The sequence below is a fragment of the Aulostomus chinensis genome, chromosome 19 (assembly GCF_037954235.1).
Source record: "Aulostomus chinensis isolate RoL2024-O1b breed Wild chromosome 19, RoL_Achi_v1.0, whole genome shotgun sequence".
Taxonomy (NCBI): domain Eukaryota; kingdom Metazoa; phylum Chordata; class Actinopteri; order Syngnathiformes; family Aulostomidae; genus Aulostomus; species Aulostomus chinensis.
Genome location: NC_141338.1, coordinates 8531498 through 8552522, shown reverse-complemented (window position 1 = coordinate 8552522; position 21025 = coordinate 8531498). Strand labels below are relative to the sequence as shown.

Sequence of the window (21025 nt, the reverse complement as noted above, 5' to 3'; positions counted from 1 at the left end):
GCTGTTGTGGTTGTCCATAAACACCGACTGTACTGCCTGAAAAGATTACAGCTGAAACAGAAGTGTTGACCCTTTGTAAAGGCTGGAGACGGTCAAAAACACAGTGATTTTCACAATTTTGATCAACAGTAATGGGCACGTATGCCTCATAACATCCTGATGGTTCCGACTGTTTCGGTTCATTGTGTTTCAGTCCAGCCCTGCATAATTATGTGATTTTGAACTCCAAATGTTCTCAGAGAGTGCAGACCTCCGCAAAGGCTGATAGCCCACTCTTCTATTGTATGCTAATCCACAAATGAAACCATGTCTGGATTTATTTCCAGATGTATTACAAATATGCCAGAATGTTCTTATAAAAAATGATCCATGTAATATTTCCTAAGAGATTACCTAAAATAACCCCCCCCCCCCCCAAAAAAATTGCCCTATCTAGAAACTGTATAGAAATGCAAATCCACAACTGAAACCTTCACGTCTTAGTGCTGGTCTTTTCTAAAATAGTATTTCCCGGGACATGAATGCAGATTTTAAAACATGCCTGAGCTCTTAATGGTGAACAAAGCCGAAACAAAAATCCTCCAAAAATGTGTTTCTTCTTTTGGCCTTTCCACCAAATTGTATTAAAACCAGCCTGGCAGTTTTGGTGTGGTGCCGCTGACGGACTTAACAAGCAACAACACAAACTCGGCAGAGGAAATCAAACATTTCACAAGACGTCATGAACACATATCTGACTACACGCTCGGTAACCAGTCGAAATAAATCCGTTTTGGTTCCAGTTTGGTTAATGTGAGAATGCATGACGTGCTGTCCGCACACTCGCGACATGTTACATTGTTAACGTACAACTTCCTTCACAATAACAGGGACGCTTCTCCTTTTTAATTTTCTGCAGACTTCAAACAAACAAGACGTGTTACTGCCCTCAGCTGGTTACCTTGATGCTCCCTGTTTCCATGTTAAACCTGCACTCGGGGTCAAGGGGCAAAGTTATGATTAATTGCGTTAATTATTTTAATGTGTTCTTTTTTCAATAAAGAAAATGTTCAGTCCGAGAGACATTAAATACATCATTCTAATACTCTACTGGTTTTTAAGTATCTTCATACGGTTTTATTACGATTATTTAATTTGTTAACTAAAGCAACACTTTAAATGCATTTTCATCTCTTCTTTCCAACTTTAGTAAAGACTGAATTAGTCTCTCCAGCGCGGACGAAACCCCACAGTAATTAAATACAAATAAAAAGCCTTTGTGGAAGTGTCAAAAAATGTTTGGCAAGGTTATACATTCTTTATCATTTATTATACATGTTTTATCAGACACATTTAGACAGTCTGACACACTTCTGATCCAAATGTATTCTTTTTTTTCTATTTTTTCAACTCTATTTTCTATTCAGGCATGTGTCGTCAGAACAGAATTAATGTCACAAAGAAACCTTCACCTCCTGAACATGTGAGCCGTCGCTCACGTGAGCTCAGTCGCTTCTGTTGATACATTTTAAAGCAGTTACTTATTCTGCGCGCTTCATTGTTCAGCCCATTATTGTGTGTCAGTGCCTTGCCAAGTGTGTTGTTTTATAACTCTGATATTGCTTGTCCCGAGAGATGCTGGCAAACTCTACATATGCTCTTGGCTTATCCACCACAGAGTAACAAGGCTGTAAAATAAAAAAAAATTAAAAAAAACTAACACACACATACATAAAACACACACACACACATAAACCACAAAGTCATATTCACTTTATTTGGATAATTTTAGACGAAATCCTATATTTATTCAGAGACGGCATAAAAATACATGACATCCGTTGAGTACTGTCTCAGCAAATGGACCCATTTTGGTTTAATTGAGTATGTGAGGAGGAGGAGGAGGAGGAAGAGGAGGATGAAGAGGAGGAGGAGGAAGAGGAAGAAGCTGTTGTCAGAGGTAATGAAGGGATCTTCAGGCTTAACAAGAGAATTAACTGACAGTCTGTCTGATTTTACTGTCAGTGCCCAGACAGAATCTGGCAGTCACTGGAGCTAATTTAACACAATGTACTTGACATGCAGAGGAAGAGACAATATGGCTAATACCGTGGACATTTTTGTTAAAAAAACAAAGTAATAAGCTCACTAACTGCTGTATTTTCACTGGTAGGTTTCCTGAAAGCTACGCGAGTGTTGTGCTTTTAACTGGGATGTAACTGTTCCGTCTAGCAGAACGTGCATCACCGTCCCAGTCCGTAATACAATGAAGTCAATACAATGTCAGGATATTAGTTTCAGCATGTTTTTGGACAACAGGAAAATCTTTGGAGTCGAGGAAACAGACAGCCAATGCACTAACGTGACACATACACATGACAAATACTTTCCGTGACTACAATTTAATCAAAAATAAAATATATGTATATATGAGAATTCAAAAAATTCAAAAAAAACCAAAGATGGAAAAAAAAACCTATACAAATACAAAACTTGTGCATTTGATAAGTGCCGTAATTAGGATTTGTCCCAATTCTTCAAAAGAACAAGGGCTGAATGAAGGAAAAACAGTAGGAATATCATACACTTTTACATAGCAAAAAAAAAAACAAAAAACACATATAGACAATTACATACAAGTTTACCTCATCATATTGCACAAATACTCAAGTGGCAATTTGTACTGGCCATCTTTTGTTCTCTATCTTTACACACATACACGAGAAAACATGCACAGGAAAACGTACATGGAAGCACCCACTGAGTGAGAGACGGGAGAGCTCATATACAGACACCACAGAGCAACCGCGTTGCTTTGGAAAGTACGGAAGATGAGAAAGGCTGCACTGGCAGGAAAGATGTGGAACCTCATGATAATGGGATATTAAGTTCACACACGGGACGATGAGCTTCTTTGTTATCTCGTGTTAACAAGATAAATTTAAGCCCAGTTAGAACGGGATGACAGAATTGTGATAATGAGATAATAACGTACGATTATCTCGTTATCTCAAGATAATGTGACAACTAAGTCTTTATCACAAGATAACTGAGGTTTCCACAAGATAATCATCTCATTATAATGAGATAATAGCCTGATACAACAAGATAATTGCTTCTTTTTTTTTGGAGTACTATCTTTCTCTCTACCGTTGGAAAACAGAACATAATTTAGATTAAGTTTGAAGGTGAATACATTGTTTTCGATTATTACCCCAAATCTAAACGTGTCTCAGTATTGGGAATGTGACTACAAACTATGTGCATCGGTAAAAGTAACTCAGTGTATCAAATGCATTCGAAGAAAACCTTCAACATCACATTGTGGGTGCTTTTTAACAGAGCTTCGTGGCTACAGATGGACTTAAAATATAAAAAAAACAAACAGAAACATACCACAAGATTTGATATGCGGCAGTAATATCTGGTGAACGAGTGGTAAAAGAAATACAGAATATAGTTTGTACAATAAAACAAATCGTGGGTTTACCCATCAACCGTCTAGGTCTGCAGTTGTAGCCCTCATTAAAAGTCCCAATCAAGCTTCTACACCTGATCTGAACGGGTGGTGCAGACTCTTTGAAATGAGTTCCTGTGTCAGATACATTTCTATTTCAATCAGCTCAGTGAACATCCTGTAACTAGTAGCAAACAGTACATACGAGTGTACTCCTGGAGACTAAATGGTCCGTATTCAGAGCTGGTCAAAGGTTCTGAAACTTGCATGGTTCGGATTATAAATTTTGGTCAAACTTTTAGAAAACTTCCTACAGTGTTTTTTTTTTTTAAAAAGTACTATTTAATATGGAACCAATTAATCACCAATATTATTGCTTTTGTTAGTACCTTTACTGCCTCCCCCCCCCTCCGCTCCCCCTGGATGGCTTTTCTGATGGTGTTCCAGCAGAAAAAGGACTGACGGCCCCAAACGAAAGACTGGACCCATGTTATGATGTCATTAGCTTTTAACGTGGTGCTAATGTTAGCTACTGTGGAGAGAGAAACGCACAGATGTTCTGACAGAAAATACTGCTGAACTATATGGCACCATGTTTCTCCTGTAATTAAGTCGGCCTGTGATAATGATATGTAACACCACACGGCTCGATGGCTGGTGGGTTCCTTTGATGTGTGACGTGTCTCACTTTCCTGTCTGAATCCTTGCCTCTGAGACCGTTCTCGCTAACTGCGGCTTCAAAAACAGAAAAGCCCAGGCATGACATTTTGCTCCAGATATCTTGTAGTGTAAGAAAAGCACCACATGGACATTTAAAGAACGTTGACTTTTATTGCAGATGATCTTTTCATGTCCAATTGAGGAGCTTCAGCTGCAGGGAAAACAGTTTATACATGACGGATGCATGTCATCTTTGTGTGTGTGTGTGTGTGTGTGTGTGTGTTTGCCTAAAAATGGACTTAGTCTGAAGTCTGCTAGATAATGTGGTTAAGGATTGATACTCAGGCATGTATACACGAATTCATCCTAAATTTGTCTATAAATTCTCTGCATGTTCTTCAATGTTGTATTTAACCCAGAACAGGAAAAGTGCTGTAGTTGGAGGGGGGGGGATGCTTCTTGCTAATTTGTTTAGCATCTGATGCTAAAAGCTAAAAGTCAACTGCAAGAACACCTGACAGTGAAATGACAATGGAAGTCTTCTATTTGTGTACTTTATTCCAGTGAATTGTCAAGCTGTGCTGATGAGCTCATTCTACATTTTGGTGGGAGATGATACTGTGAGAGGGTGGAACAGTGGTTTGCACTGTCGCCTCACAGCAAGAAGGTTCCAGGTTCGAGTCTCGTGTATGGAGTCTGCATGTTCTCCCTGTTCCTGTGTGGGTTCTCTCTGGTACTCCAGCTTCCTCCCACAGTCCAAAGACATCAAGAGGGGACGAGGCTGATTGATACTCTAAATTGACCGTAGGTGTGGCTGTGAGTGTGAATGGTTGTCTGTCTATATGTGATGGACTGGTGACCTGTACAGAGTGAACCCTGCCTCTCAACAATAAGCAGCTGGGATAGGCTCCAGCCCCCACCCCACCCCCCACAACCCTTCACAGATAAGCGGGATAGAAAAAGGGTTGATGGATGGATTGATGATACTGTGAGGAGAACAGGAAAAATACTGGAATTCCACCCCCAGATGGACTTTTTCCGGGAAGGCCACCCTGTGAGCTCAGTGCCACTTGAGACAGAACTGAAGCCCGGAGTCTAATACTCCTCATTATGGGGGCATCACTCAGCTCTGAGTACAGCCATTTACCTCCTATATGTACACATCTCTTGTACGCTGCATGTGGGGCCACACAAATTAAAAAAACACATTTTCCTAATGGTTGGTAATTTAACGCTACCTTTGGGCCATAAATGCAAAGTAATGTTGGCTACTTAGGAAATCAGAATCATCTCCAATGACAGACAAAATGCATAGAAATGTCTTGTTCTAGCAAATGGTTCATTTTAAACTGCGTCAATTTATTTTTTTTTATATTTTCATGAGCTACCAATAACCCTGGGGGATCAACTCGAGATTCACCTTAAGTGGCACAGAATAAAACGATGAAAAGAGAAGAAAATACGATCAATTCACCAGAGAAATCTTGTGTTAAGCTTCAACTTAGCTCCAGACTTCTGTATAATAGGAGGTAGCTGTTAACCTTTGACCTTAAACTCAAATTAACACCAATACCCCTTGAGGTGAGCACATCTCATTGATTGGTTTGCGATCGGAACATATTGAGCTGAGAGATGTTGTTCGCTCTTTTTGGACTGACCCAGCCGAAAGCTTTTCTTTTGTCTTTGTCTCTCTTTGGGAATGCAAACAGCTTTTCATCTATTTTTCAAAGTCAGTCTTTTGACTGGTTTGTCTCCTGTCTAACAATTATTGTGCAGCGATCACACAACCACAATTCATTCAAAGGAATGCAGTGAATTTCCTGCTAGCTCTTGGGGGGATATGGTTGTTTTTCCTGTTGCTGGGAGCCAATTTTTTTTTTTTTCTCTTGCCCTCTTTAACTTCCTGTCGAGGAGCTTGACTTTACAGAGGGGCTGCAGAGGTGAGCGTCAGAAGCCATTGATTATTTGACTTCTGTTAGCCGTCAAGCCGCCCTCCCGCACCAATACAAACTCCCAGATCACATCCATTCCAGGCTTGTATGTCAAAGATGTGGGCTGTGCTTTTTAATGAGAATTTAAAGGGGGTCAGGAGGGCAGAAATGCCTTTTTAAGCATTATTAAAGAAAACAAGACCAGACAACCCCTATTGTTGACTTTGTAAAGGGGATGCTGGCTCTGCTAGCGGTGGGGAATCTCCATAACCTCATGCCATGCTGCTCGTCGGTGTGCTTTGGGTGCTCCCAATACTAGCGTTAGCGCTGCTGTTCTCCGAGGGGGAAGGGTTGGAAGAAACAGGTTGTCGTTTAGCTCCTGAGCAGGGGCATCCTGAAGAAAGAGGAGGGACACGAGTAAGAACCTGACTGAGAGGAAAAAAAACACTGAATAAGAGCAGCAGAATAGAAATAAAATCCTCACCGGGGAGACTTGCTGCTGTTGAGGTCATGTCCAGGCCAGTTGGGTACCCTGAATAAAGCAGATCATTTAAATCTTGATAAAAAGAAATCCAGAGCCACATTCCACCAAAAACAAAACCTCGTTAGTCATACCTGTTTTAATTTTAATAAACCACAGAGCTCCAATAAGTAACACTCCAATAAGAAATCCTCCGAACGCAATGCCCAGAACTCCAGGAAGGCCAAAATCAAAGCATGGTGGGGCTGAAACATACACATGAAAACAAAAACACTGAATGCAACCTTCAGTTCAGTCAACACTTCAATCACAAAGATCATGTGCGGTGCTCACTCCTCATTAAATATGTGGGCAAAGGTTGCAGCAGAATATCACATTGACATCTCGCAGCACAAAGATGGATGATGGATGAATGCAGGTCTAGTGACACAGATGTTACGTTTTAATTCTAGAATCAGCCGGGTCGAACGGGGGTCAAAAGACCTGATCCGTATCTTGGATCTCAACCCTTCAGTGACTTATGGACAAGAAATCGAATCCAATCAATTCTCTGAGGCAATGAAAACAAATGTTAGTCATCCGAGAACTGGAGTATGAGCTGATTTCCCGTCCTTATTTGGTCCTGCTCAAATTTAGGTCTTAAATCCAGAATAACACCAAGGTTTCTGGGGTGTTTGGGTTGTTTTGTTTTTTTTCCCTTCACACTTCAGGGACAGGCTGTTAAGGTGAGCACGGACCCAAAAACAATGACAGTTTTGTCCTCATTTACTCTGAGAAATATCTGGAGCATCCAGCTCCTAATTTCTTTGATGCAGCCTCCCAGAGAGTGGATGGATAAATACAGTAGGTAGCTAGACAGCGTGGATAATGGTTCCTCTGGGTGATCCTGGCAAACATGTGAAACTGTTACTGCACTACATTTTTTTGTGCAGTTCTAACATGAACAGTTGTAATGTGCCAAGTGAATAGAATATTTCAAGGCAGCTGAATCTTGAATTCAGAGTGCACAAGGTCCTTGAATGCACCAGTAAAGATGACTTCGAGAAAAACCACTCAGAAGTATTCAACAACCAAATTCCTCATGTAACACACCATACTTGTGTGATGTCACTTAAAGTTTTTTTAGGTTTTTTTTTACAATTTATGATACAGATTTCTATGTTCAATATTTAGCAGCCTGGCTTTAGTGTGTGTGTGTGTGTGCGCGTGTGTGTGTGCGCGCGTGTTGTTTTAACTCACACAATGTGCCTGGCTGCTAACAAGCATATTAGAAAACATAAAACAGTGAGTCAGCAGCAATAAAAAAAACCAAAAACACTTTCCCTCAAAGCACCTCTGAAAGAGTGAGAGAACCAAGCAAACATGTCTCAGGCAGACAGACGGAGTGCAGCAGTCTATCCGAGGCCGCCCAGGTTTTGGCTTCAACTCGCTGTGGTCTGGCAAGGTCATGAATGAATTACAGACATCATTTCAACAGCGCTGCTGCAGCCGACAATAAATCGCTAACAGTTCCCCTCCGCTCACCTTAAACTCACTGGGCAGTTATTGAGTTTTGCTTTCAAATTTCAAAAAAAAAAAAAAATATATATATATATATTGTTCTTGAATCCTTGAAGAAGAACAAAAAAAACCCTCTTGAAAATGTTCCACTGAACTCTGTTTCTGAATGATTTTCATTAAGAAAACCGCTCAGAAACCTAACTAGGTACCAGGATGCTTGGTACCTGACCCTGTTGAAAATGTTTCCAGATATAATTTTGCACTTTTGTCTAAAAACATGCAGAGTTGCCACAAGTCCAAATGAGAATCCAACACATCATTTGCACCAGTTTGTTTTTTTTCCCTGAAGTGGAGCGGACATGTCAGTGAGGTAAAAGGAAACATGTCAGCAGCTCTGACGTGAACATCACATAGTTTAATGCTGATGTGGGAATAAAATAAGATGCTTCATGTTCAGTTTCCATTCCCCTCTTCCATGAGGACTGCCAGCCTTGTATTTAAGTGAAACAATACAACATATCAGCTGAATTAAACATGACCCAGAGCACTGATAGAGTGACATCTTGTGGGCTTTTGGGTTGACTGCATCTCAGACAGAGAGGAACATTCCTTGACCTCACACCAGCCATCCCGATCACACTAGCAGCCTCTTGAAAGATTTCTCTGTAATTAGTTGCTGTGTGACAACAAAGCTGAATAAACAGGAGCAGGAAGCTGAAGCCCCAGTGCAGGTGGAGAGGATGAGGCAGACAGCAGACCAGTTCTGACTCCCCGGTGTCCGCCACTCTGGCAAACAGGAAGGATCGCTAAATGGATCACTCAGTCTTGCCCAGTGATGGCTCACAGCACAATGTAATGCTGCGGATGTAACACATCTGAAATGAAGTTATGAAAGGAAACACCAAAACAAACCGAGTACACCATTAGTTTCTATTAATCGAATTAAGCTCAATATCTGTACTTCAGAAGGCAAATCGTCACATACGGGTAAAGAGGAGGACAAACTGGTCACATGAGGATGAAGAGCTTAATCAGCTTCCTCACTAGACACACTGCAACACAGGACATGCCAAAGCTTATATCCTCGTCTACAAGGAAATACGATAAAGGATGATAAAGAGGAAAAAAAAACTTTTCTCCGCTTGACAAATAAGTCTGACAAACTCCAGGTTTCCCCCACATTTAATCAGCGTCTCCTTCCTTGTGTCGTTTTACTCATAAATTGAATCATCTTGATGTTCTTCCTTTTTTTTTTTTTTTTTTTTTTTTTGAGTAAGTTAAGTTGAATAGCCTGACGATAGAAAGCGACCTGGTGCCTGTGTTTGGACAGCCAGAGAGTCAAACCCCCTTGGAAACACAAAGGACTTCAGCCCTCTCCCCTGAGGGCCATTACTTCTGATTGTGGCCACAAGGTCAGCCTGCAGACCTTCCTAAAGGACGAGAACCCTGCTCCGCACCCACTTACTGGTTTCACTGCATATCCTGAGTTCACTGCTATGACAACCGCCTGCACAGCATTGCTCCGTGCAACGGCAAGCAACAATAGCTGTCAAAATTACAGCAGTGGGCAGCAAATGCTCTGTCCAAGAACCAGACACACAATTACATCCTGAAGGCAAAAAGGTAATTTGAAGTTTTTGTTATTAGAGAGTTCAGAGAGTTTTTTCTGCGACTGCTGATTTTTACTAGCGCTTTAAATTTGAAAAGATTAGTCTGCATAGTAATACGTATTCGCTCAAAATAAATTTAAAAAGCGCCACCATCGGTCTTGTGTGAGAGACCACCCGAGACAGACTTTCTTCGCCTTTTTTTTTTGAATTTTCATGAATGAAAAAGCAACTTAAGTCATTTTAATTGTGATTAATTGCAAAACAGACAACAACTGCGATAAAGATCCCACTTTCAGTTAATAATATCTTCTCTACTGAACAGCCCTTGAATCGAACAAAAACACGGATAAATCAAGGAAAAGTGGGAAAAAAAACACAGAATTCACTTATGCGCTGCTCTGTAGACTGTTTTGGTGTTTAAAGAAGCAAAGTGTAGCAAATATTTGAATAATCAACAGGCTGAGTCCTTGTATCATCCAAAAATTTGAATGCATGCTGACCACAAAGTATTAAAAAAAGCTTTAATGAGGGAGACAGAAGATAACAATGGAAAAAGCCATAAGATGCTAACGTAGCATCCGCTGCTAAGGCCACCAGACAGATTGAGCCATATTTTTGGAGTTTAAACTGAACTCACTTGGTGGCTGCAGACATGGCTGAGTAACCTCCAGATTCCTCTTCACTCTTCCGCCATCTCCACATTTCTAGGGAGTAAGTCAAAGAAAACAGCTCATCAAAAAAAAAAAAAAAAAAAAGGTCACAAATGACATAATCCAGTGTGAGGGGAAAAACAACAACAACAGTGGATCGATTCTTACTTCACTGTAGCAAAGTTTGACAGAACATTCCAGGTCCCAAGTGGTGGATGTCAGCTCTTGGATCTGATCTAAGGAGAAGCTGAGTCGAGTGCTGTTGGGACACGAGTTCAAGGAGCAGGCCTCGGGCATGAAGGGCAGCTCTTTGACGACAGGACATGAACCCTTTGAGCGCACGAAACAGCTGATCACCTTGATGGTCCAGACAATATCCCCAAAAGTATGTCCTGAAATCTATAGGAGAGGGGAAAAAAAACAAAAAAAACAACAGAAAAGAGAACAGAATGAAACTGCTGAGCAAGGTGAAGTGTTACACCTGCAAAAAAGAACATTACTAAAACCAATATCAAACCCTTTCAGAGACATCAGATGTATTTATCATCAATTTAGTCTCCTTTTACAGTTAGATTTATGTTTCAAACTTTTACACACAACAGCTCTGAGTATTGGAATAAATACTTAATTCAATATGAACTACATAAGCTTAAAGTTTTGAATTCTTGACAAATGTCCCGACACAAACTCTGTACCCAAATTATATAGATTATACCAAAATGAGCTGATGTGACACCAACAAGAATAAAACAAGCCTTTCTACTCATGTTGTAAAATAAGGTTCAGCTTGTTTCTGTTAAGTGATTGAGACACAACATGTCAGTTTGCTTCACTGACTTTTCCTGGTGTAACGTCACCACGGCAGCTTCATGTGTCACAAGAACTGATGTTTTTCACTCTATCCGTGCATCATCGGCTGCCATGTTTTGGAAAACTATTTCTGAGCTGATTGAAGAGAAGCGAGATGCAGACAGGAGTGTGCACAAGCTCTTACCTCGGCATAGATTCTCTTGTCACTCTGCACCTTAGTGTTGGGATCCAGGGGAGAACGGTAATCCGGAGAGGTGTACAGCTGCATCAGCAGAGGCATCTGTTGAGGGCCAGTGGTTGTTGAGGGAGTTTCTGGTTCTGGGATAATGTTTGGAACTAGGAAAGTGGCAGATTAACAAAATGTAAGCCTACACAGTCATTTCATCACTGTTGATTTACTCATTTTGTACCTCGTTTGCCTTTTACTCTGTGAACACCGCCTTATGCGGTTGTTGTGTTGCTGTAGGGTCAATAGCATTTTCAGCGCGTTGACTAAGGAGAGCTAAATAATAGAGCTTCTTCTGGAACAATTTCTCATTGTATATCCCTGATTTGGAACACACTTTTGCCTGCACTATAACACTGAAATCACAAAATCAGGAGTCGTTGTCAATTTTGAATCGTCTGAAGTACTTCTCTGACTGGGCTGCAGTGATTTGACGCAGCATCTCAAACCTTCAGCCTACAACCAAACTAAGAGGATGAGGAGGGATACCTCTGGACAAATCAAGATCCTGAACCTAAGACAGATAATATTTTACAGAGTTTCCTCCATCTCCCATCCAGTGCCATTCATTGTGCTAAGCTAACTAGCACTGAGCTGTTGTCTGTGGGTCTCAGCTCCCTCGTGTGCACACAAAGAAGAGAAGGGGATCTATTTTCTTGTGACTCTGGGGACGATGCAGAATAGGCATGTTTCTTAAAAAGCTGGTGTGTTCCTTTAATATCCTCAACTTAAACTTGCAGTTTTGTTTTTTTTTAAATCAAAGAGATGCAAAATAAGAATCTTGAATGTGCTAATGAGGGTGATGACACTTTTATCATTATTGCGGTTATTGTTATGGCAGGCTTTACCCTCTTGATTTCTCGTTGCCTACACTGTGCTCCCAATAATTCAAATTGCCTTGTACTTTCTTACCTTTTGATGTTCCCTTTTGTCCAAGAACAAGTAACGGCGTCAAGCTCTGTGGTCGGATTTCCATGTAGCTGGTGAAAGTACTGACTTTAAAGTAATTCAAAGCCTCCCTTTGCACATCCTCTGCACTGTCACTGTCGAGTCTAACTGAAGGTTCAATGCTATGCGGGATGGTGGGCAGCACAAGCTTATTGTTAGTCTGTAGACAAGGAGGACAAGATGTAATAAATCAGTAAAGACTTCAACACTGTCATGTTCAAGTAGTCACTCAATAATGGTGGAGTTTCATTGGTATGGGAAAGATTCTCACCACCACTACGGAGGTTGTTTTCACATGTGTCTGTCTGTCTATACACGGATTTACGAAAAAAATACCAGGAATTTCACAAAACCTAGTTAAGGAATGTCAAATGGGCCAAGGAGGAAGGTATTAAATTTGTGCACATCAGATTTACATAGCAAAAATGCATAATTTTCACATTGGCCTTGGCAGACATATGTGCTCAACTGAGCACCCTTCCAGTTTTGAGTTGGAAATCATTTACCGCAGCCCTGTTATTAAGTGAGTGAAATCACACTAATTACATCACCGTAATTACACAGAGTGGAGTCTTTGTCCTCTATCTCGCGTGTTACTGTGGAGTAATAAATATGATAACTAGGAGGGCATTAACAGCTGGAGTTTGACTTTGTACGCGCTTACCCAAAGCTTTGTATGCTGTAGGTTGACAAAGGTCCATGTGGTGCCCTGAGGTCCTCTCAGGAACACGCTGGTCTTCTCTGTGTCCACACGAACTGACACATTGCTGCAAAGTAAAGAATCAAGTGTGTTTCAGCAGCTCAGGTAGCACTATACCGCATCAGATAACGTCTTAAGACTTTGAAGAGTTTACCGAGTGTTGGCGTTCTCTGGGATGTTTATGATGTGCAGCTCAGCATCGTCACCGGGGCTCCGCTGGACCGGAGAGCAAAAGTTGAATGACGAATCCAAGGGTTCTGCATTAATCTCCAGAAAGGGCTTCTCTACCGGGTCTTCGTTTTTGAGTATGCAGTCTTGAGAGCCAGCTGTTGTTCCTGCAAAATGTAAGTTTCTGTTATTGTAGAGTCATTGTTTGCAATTCAAAATATTTCTGCATGCATCATCACTGTAATAACTAAGACAACAGCTTCCATAAACGGACTCCTAGTCCATTTCGTACTGGGGCTGTGGGGCGGAGGGATTCCTCCTCAGTGTAGTGGCTGAAAGAACTTGCAAATTACGGAACTGTTTTTCTTTCTCACGCCGTCCAGAACATGAGATCAACCAAGGGATGAAAAAAACAAACTGTTACAAAACAGACGCATCGATAGACAACCCAAGGTTCAATTTCCTTGTGAACCAGAGGGGTTTTTTTTTGTTCCACTAGGAATAAAAAAGTTTATGAGGTCACACAATCTACACAAACACACACGGCTCATCCGTTCTGCCCTGAGAGTGAGCAAGAAAGAGACAATACATGACAACAAAATACAGTTCAATGAGAGATGGTTTACAGCTCTGCTCTGGCGTGGAGCTCAATTTGCTAAATTATGCTAAAAATTGAATTGCATAGTGAAGGAGTGAGAAATATGCACTAAAGCTTGAAACATACTGAGCACAGGCCTGCAGGTGTGAGTATTCCCAATATTATTTCATGATACTTCTAGTTTCAGTCTTGTTATACTAGTAACTGGGCACCAAGAATGTAAAAGTACCCCCCCCCACACACCACCCTTCAAGTTTTTATTATGCGTCTCCTCTCTTTTTCCGCCAGCTCCAGCACGACATGACTTTCAAATCACATTCACAAAACCCAAGAAGCATGTACATACAGTATTTTCTACAGAGCCACATCAGCTTCAACTTGCCTGAAGCCCAGTTGTGTAGTCCACACACACGCTTTGTAAACACAATAACCAAGCCTTATCTTAAACGGGATTCCACCAACACCTTCAAAATCAAGGTGGTTAACTGCTTACAGAAGCTGGAGAGGGAGCAAGCTATCGACCGAGCTCTCCACTACAAACTCTATCCTGGCGATGCTATTCCGTGCATCTACGGGCTGCCAAATATCCATAAAGATGGCGCCCCACTCAGACCCATTGTGAGTAGCATCAACTCCGTAATCTGCAATGTTGCTAAGTAGCTTGCCTCCATCCTTTCTCCTCTGGTTGGCAACAACCTCCACCACATAATAAATTCCATGGACTTTGCTGATAAAATCAAACAAATTAGTCCAGACCCTGAAGAAAACATGGTTTCATAGGATGTGACATCCCTGTTCACATGCATCCCCACAGGAGATGCTGTGCAGACAGTCAAGAGAAAACTCCACCACGCCACCACTCTAGCAGAGAGGACCAACCTCTCACCTGAACAGGTGTGTGACCTTCTCGACCTTTGCCTAACAAGCCTACAACCTATAGTTTTGGCCTTTCGACCACTTGTTTTTTGCCACCTCTCACCTTGGTGATTATATTCCTGATACTTTCCACCAGAAATTTAGAACTGAAGAAGCTTCTTGGATGAGAGGCGAAACGTCTTCGCTTACAAGAGGTGAGTCCAGTTGCCTAAATTGATTATTTTTGAGAATAACCAAGCCCACACATGTTCACCTCCCACCCCCGTACATGTCAAGGAAAACTGCCAGCATGGTAAACTCTTGAATAAATGTAATGCCCCAATAGATGGAGAGGAGCAAGCTAGTTAAAACTAACAGCGGATGAGCATTAAGTCATAATTTAAAGACATTTAGAGTAAGAAGAGACATTATATACGATGAACCGTCGCTTCCTCGAACACCCCACAGTTCATAAACCAGAAGAGCAGGAAAACACGAAGGGAGAAACCAAACAAATTATACCACTATAGTGTTAAAAACAAAATTGGGCATGAAAGGAAGCAGTACTATTCAGCATCGCCAACATTCAATTCCCTCTAAACCCATGTCAGAGCTCTTCTTTGGCTCAAACAGCCTTAAGGGGGCTTTGTTAGGAAATAATTGTGCTTGCACCGAGTATTTTACTTCTACCGCTGCAGCTGGCAAAAGCAACAAATCCTTCAGGCCCAGCTTTTACTCAGCATCAGTGTGATCACTCCGAATTGAAGAGCTTGTTTGTGCTTCCATATTCAGCCTTGGCAACTATTAGTCAAACATTTCCAAATGTTTTATCACGTGAATTGACATCTTGTCAGCACAGTGTTTCAGATGAGTCCCTGACACCCAAGCTAATGGTTTGCTCTTACCACCAATTGTGTGTGTTTGTGTCGAGGGAAGTGTGTTTCCAGCATGCAGCTTTACAATCAGTGCTAATGTCGGAATATGCATTTAAAACGTCTTTAAAGGCACTCTTTGCATGCTTTCTAAATTAATTCTAACTACATCAAGATGAGTTCATCATCCATAAACAAATCAAGTTGTGATCCTGGCTATGGGTGAGTTTACTTTTTTCTTTTTTCATGAGGTAGAATGCTCTTAAAACATGTAGGATTCCTAATTATTAATATTTTTTTCTAAATAATTTGACCACATAATACAAAATTAGATCAAATCGTCACAGGAAAAAAATGTGATGTTTAGTTGTTATTCAATGACGTGAAAGCTTAAAAATAATCATGGCAAGTTTCTATTTTTTCAACTGGACAGCAAACCTAATGAACTGCTCAGAATGTTGAAATTAGATTTTAATGTAATGGACCAACAGCTCATTTTGTAAAATCAAATGGAGCTTTTGATCCCTTTCCCACAGCAAATGGTTCTGATCTTTACATGTCAAACTTGACGATATTAATAGATATGAATAATTCAGAGGAATATCAAAGCGCTCTTTAGACAGAGGAAGGTGAATTTAAGGAATGAGGCTGTGGAAACAACAATATCTTGATTACGGTTCTGACTGTCGACTGATGTAAGTTTGAGATGTATAGTGGCCTGGCTGTAATTACATCTCTTTCTCCAGCGCCTGAACTACAGTCTTAGACCAAACAAATATACAGATAGCATCTAAAATGGCTTCAGGCAGACAGAGAGGTTGTTACAATACTGTAACCAGTGTAGTACTTCAGTTCCTCGTATATCCAACCGTGTATGTACTCAAGGTCCTACCTTCTGTTCCCGTCAAGATGATTTTTTTCAGATTCCTGATCGTGGTGAATGATGTCACACCTCCAAATTCCTGAGTGGCCCACTTCATCAGCTCCTCATCCTGAGTGGGGAAGTCTTTTTTGTGGATGTTGCTGGGATGATGGGTACTATGTAAATTGACTGTGGAGTCATTGTTTATCTGGAAAACAGAGAGAAATTACTTATTATCATCAATTAATTGTGACGATGCGTTAAAAAAAAGACCAACAGCTTCAGTTCATTGTTCAGTTGTAAGCGGCTATAAGTGGAGGACATAGTGGAGTTCTTAGCAGCTAGGGAGGCATTATTCTCAGGAGCCAAAAGACGGGAAATAAATACAGATTAGAATGTAAATTCTGGATGTGTAAATAAACCGTATCAACTACAAATGAAGTGTCTGTGTTTAAATCAAATGCCCCGATGTCTTTTAAACACAGCAACAAATAAAAGAAGAAAACTCAGCTTCATCTTTAGTTATATTCATAACCTTGTCTTCCCTTGTTTTTTTTTCAGTGTTTGCCCCTCCCTCTCTCTCCCTCTCTCTCCCTCTCTGTCGCTACTATTACGCCTTCTTACCCTCCACCCAACTCTCCCTCTATTCTCTTTGCAGCCTCCTGTTAAAAAGAAATGTTTATTATGGTTAAGTGTCCATGAGCCTAGTTGCACAACCCCGTTGGAGCCAAGGTCTTTCCTTTGCTTCCTGAGTGGGGCCAGGAAATGGGACCTTTTTTAGCTTTGTGCGTCACCGCCGTCGGCTGGAATCTGGCTCCATACAAGGTATAAATATATACATCCATCCCATTGACTAGACACTGCTGTTTCCTCGTCTGGGCCAATGGGAAATAATGGAGTTTACTTGAATATCTGATACATGAATAAAAAGGCAGGGCGGGGTATTGGGAGTGTACATGTACACATGTGTAAAAGTGTGTCATAAATTTAAAAAAAAAAAGCAGTCGCATGAGCGCTTCACCTTCAGCTCGTTCTCCGACGGGTTTTTATAATCTTTTTTGGCTATGTCCTTCTATTCTCAAGCGGTTCAAATTTAGAGGTAGAAAATAAAGTGGTATACAAGTACTCAACCTCTTCATATTGTAAACATGTTTAACCACTGACACTCCAGAGCAGCTCAGTTGATTGAACTATACTTAAAGGGAAAATTTTCTACCTGCAACAACTTTGATAAATTATCATCGTATCTGTTTTACATTGAAAAAATGTAAATCTGTTTTTAACTGTTTCAGATGCAGGATTTTGCTTTTTTTTATACGTACAGTGTTGTAAATAGTATATTTAGTATTTATATTCATGTTACTGGACCTGGTTTTATGAAGTTGTGTGTTTTCAATCATTCTTCCTGTTACTGTGCATAAGCCCCCCCCCCCCACACACACACACACACACACACACAGCGAGACACAGAAAAGGGTGAAAGCCACACACAGCACAGCACACCATCCGTGCTCCTGTATGAATATTTAATTGATGGTGGGAAAGCTACAAAAATAAGTGTCACACTAGAATCAGGACGATTGCTAAGGACTGAAAGGAAAGACCGGAAAAAATGAGGAAATCACATTAGAAACTGAAGCTACGATTAGTCTCCGTGGAATCAGTTTGATACTCTACAGGCTCCCAGTAAAGTCCAATGATCTTGAGGATTGTGAGAGAAAAGAGCATCGCCTCCTCCTGGAGAAATTTCAAGTAATTCTCTTTGGTCTTTCCGTAGCCGAGTTCAACTTTGATGCTGGGCTTCGTCTCGTCAGAGAGCTCCATTACAGGTGACTTCACCTTCAGGAGTGTGTGAGCTATCCAAACAAGAACGTGTAAATATTTTGTTATAGACGATGATGAATTCCATTCTGTATTAAGCATGCAATGCAGTGCACCATCTGCTTTTGGCGCTAACAAACTGTGACAGAATCTGGTGGGATAAATAATCATCACACATGCAAGGACAGTGCAAAAATGCTGCTCTCTGCATGTTTTCTAAAAAAAACAACAAAAAAAAACAACAACCACCGACCTACTCGGGTCAGCTTTGGAACGTCAACATGAGCTATGATTGTAACACGGAGCCAAGCTGTCACAGTGATGACGTACTTTCTCCAACACAGAACAGATGCTGTGTTCTCTTACACTGCAATCTGCAGTAAAACACTATTATCCCCCTGTGATGCCGCTCATCCCCCCGAAAACATCCTGCAGTCACAGGCAATGTTGTCCAGGCCCTCAGCAGAGAGACATGATACAGGATGTGGTATCGCACAGCTGTCAGCATATCAGTAACGGAGGACTGGGATTGGTCTGCTGATACTTTCTATTTTTTTATTCACATTTAGACTGTATCCGCAAAAAAAAAAAAAAGTTGCAATGACTCAGAGCGTGTGCTGAGTAGGAGCAGGACAAAATATTGATACTTTGCAGTACTTTTGCAAGTCCACCGGCACAGAGCATCAACATTTTTATTCCAACAGCCTCTTTTTATAAACATATTCCCCCTTCGCTATTTGGAGTTGAACGTTTTGACAGTTTAGAAAAGAGGTACCAAAAGTAGACGCTTAGATGTTTAAATGAGAATGAACTACCAACACTTCTGATACTAAATTACCAATTTTAGTCTCTTTTTTTTTACATGGAAAAAGCTCAAACATTTGTTGGTTCCACACTCTTCAAAAGCCAACATTTTATGGACTAAATGATTGAAAGGTAGGCGTAGTAGGTTTAGTGCACATTGTATTAATATTTGAAATAGTCTATGTGCAACAAAGTGAATCATTAATCAATTAACCATGAAAATAATTGGTGTGTGTGTGTGTGTGTGTGTGTGTGTGTTACACCCAAATTCAACGGTTGAATATTTCAATTTCACAGACATCATATGCGATGTTGATAAAAGAATTCTTAATTAAACTGTGATACTTTCACTATTGTGGGTAAAATAACACTTAAGTATGATCTCGTGACGGTGGATTCCCACAACTTTTGTAGAATGTATCATTCTGGAGCTTTTAAAGACACATTTATCCATCATTATTATTGTTATTGTTATTATTATTGCATTATGTTCGTCGTTAGTTTGTGTGTGGAACTAATTAAAAGGAAACATACAATTAATCCTCCATTTGTTTGGGAGGAAAACTCTTGACATGTAAACGTGAGCAGACGAGCTGCTTTGCACACACAAAAAAAAGAAGAATGATCAAACTCTTGACAGCTGAGACAAAAAAGCAGGATAAACTACAGTTTGGCACTGAACTCAAATATGATGTTTCCCAGATGACCTTTGAAAATCCAAGCCTGCTAAAGTTTCAGCATGCAGGAGACCCACATGACGATATGTTCTCTGTCTGTTTCGAATTAAAATTTTTCTTGCATCTTGCATCAATCAAGATCAACACAGCTGCGTTGCACTTTTAGCAAAGGCAAAACAATGAAAACCGCTATGTGTGCAATATGGATTTGGCACAATGGTGTTACAAAACAGCTCAGGAGCTTGGCACCGCTTTCTTCACAGACCAATAAAATTTTGAAAAACGTTCTGCAATAATGCAACCTATAAATATTTGGTGGTGACCCTCGGTTGTATTTTTCTGTCAGGAGTTATCTAGCATCAGAGTCTAGCTTGTCAAAATATATTTTCAGTTAGCAACCAGCACTGAAACTATAAAGCTCCTGCAGAATGCTTTATATTTGTCATATATTTGTACAGCACAGCACCTGAAACCCTCCGTGAGCTGATCTCTGTAGACCAAACCGCCTCCATAGCAACCAGTACCTGACCTCTTAGTAGTCTGAACAGCAACTGTATCTGTAATAGCAAGTAAGAAGAAGAAGAATACCTTCGCAACAAAGTGATCGAGTTGCTCCACCTGTTCTGTGTTAATTCTGTATGACCACAAGCTAAAAGATGAAAGCAAAGACATAGAACTCACATAAATGTTGACGTTTGATTCGGCGTTGATGTAGTTGGCACCGTGAATGTTGTCCCGGGATGTGATGATGAGTTTCATTGGTCTGGCGTTGGTCATCTCCAGGGAGAACATCTTAGAATTCTGATAAGGAACAAAAGCAAGTTTTACTTTGAAATACATCCATCGCACCTTTACGACTGATCCAGTTGCTTCAGCTCCACTGAGTATCAAAAGACGTCTTGTCATTCAATACCTAAGGAATAAATCTTGTGGGACATTTTTGTTGTTGTGGTAAAACTGCACCGGGTGGAAAAATGGCACCATAAAATGAATGGAGTGTAACTACATTTCGGTAATTTGCTTCATGTTTTCATGATGTTTAACAGTATTTTTGTTTCGTTTTTTAAACAAAGTTTTTTTAAAATATCAAACACTTACATAAAACCAATTTTACAGTAACAAAAAAAAGGAACAAAAATTAGCTACATTGGGTGCAGTTCAAATCCAGGTAAGGTTGCCAACCATCCCTTGAAAAATGCAATTGTCCCATTTTTAGAAACAGCATGCGTCCTGTATTGAGCTAATAAAGGGACGCATGGGTGACAGTGAAACAGATGCTGACACTGCTTGGGGAAGGGTTGCCAACTGTCCCTTAACATACAGAATCGTCCCGTTTTTACTAACGACCTATTAACTAACTCACTGCCAAAAGATGAAGAGAAATTCTCTGCAGTACAACTTTAATCCATCCATCCG

The 21025-nt window shown here is 40.6% G+C and overlaps 1 protein-coding gene across 3 annotated transcripts in view; it reads right to left on the bottom strand.

Annotated features, from left to right (window-relative positions):
- Positions 1-1729: 1729 nt before the first annotated feature.
- eng (endoglin) overlaps positions 1730-21025 on the bottom strand; it is a 44879-nt gene continuing 25583 nt past the window's right edge. For all 3 annotated transcript variants that reach the window (XM_086187651.1, XM_086187653.1, XM_086187652.1), the window contains 11 exons: positions 20291-20410; positions 16338-16515; positions 13107-13287; positions 12917-13019; positions 12217-12412; positions 11263-11414; positions 10437-10667; positions 10256-10322; positions 6643-6753; positions 6512-6559; positions 1730-6421 (listed from right to left, as the gene is read on the bottom strand). In XM_086187651.1, coding sequence (XP_086043777.1) covers positions 6300-6421; positions 6512-6559; positions 6643-6753; positions 10256-10322; positions 10437-10667; positions 11263-11414; positions 12217-12412; positions 12917-13019; positions 13107-13287; positions 16338-16515; positions 20291-20410 — 1509 coding nt within the window. In that variant the 3' untranslated portion in view covers positions 1730-6299. The remainder of the gene's footprint in view (positions 6422-6511; positions 6560-6642; positions 6754-10255; positions 10323-10436; positions 10668-11262; positions 11415-12216; positions 12413-12916; positions 13020-13106; positions 13288-16337; positions 16516-20290; positions 20411-21025) is intronic.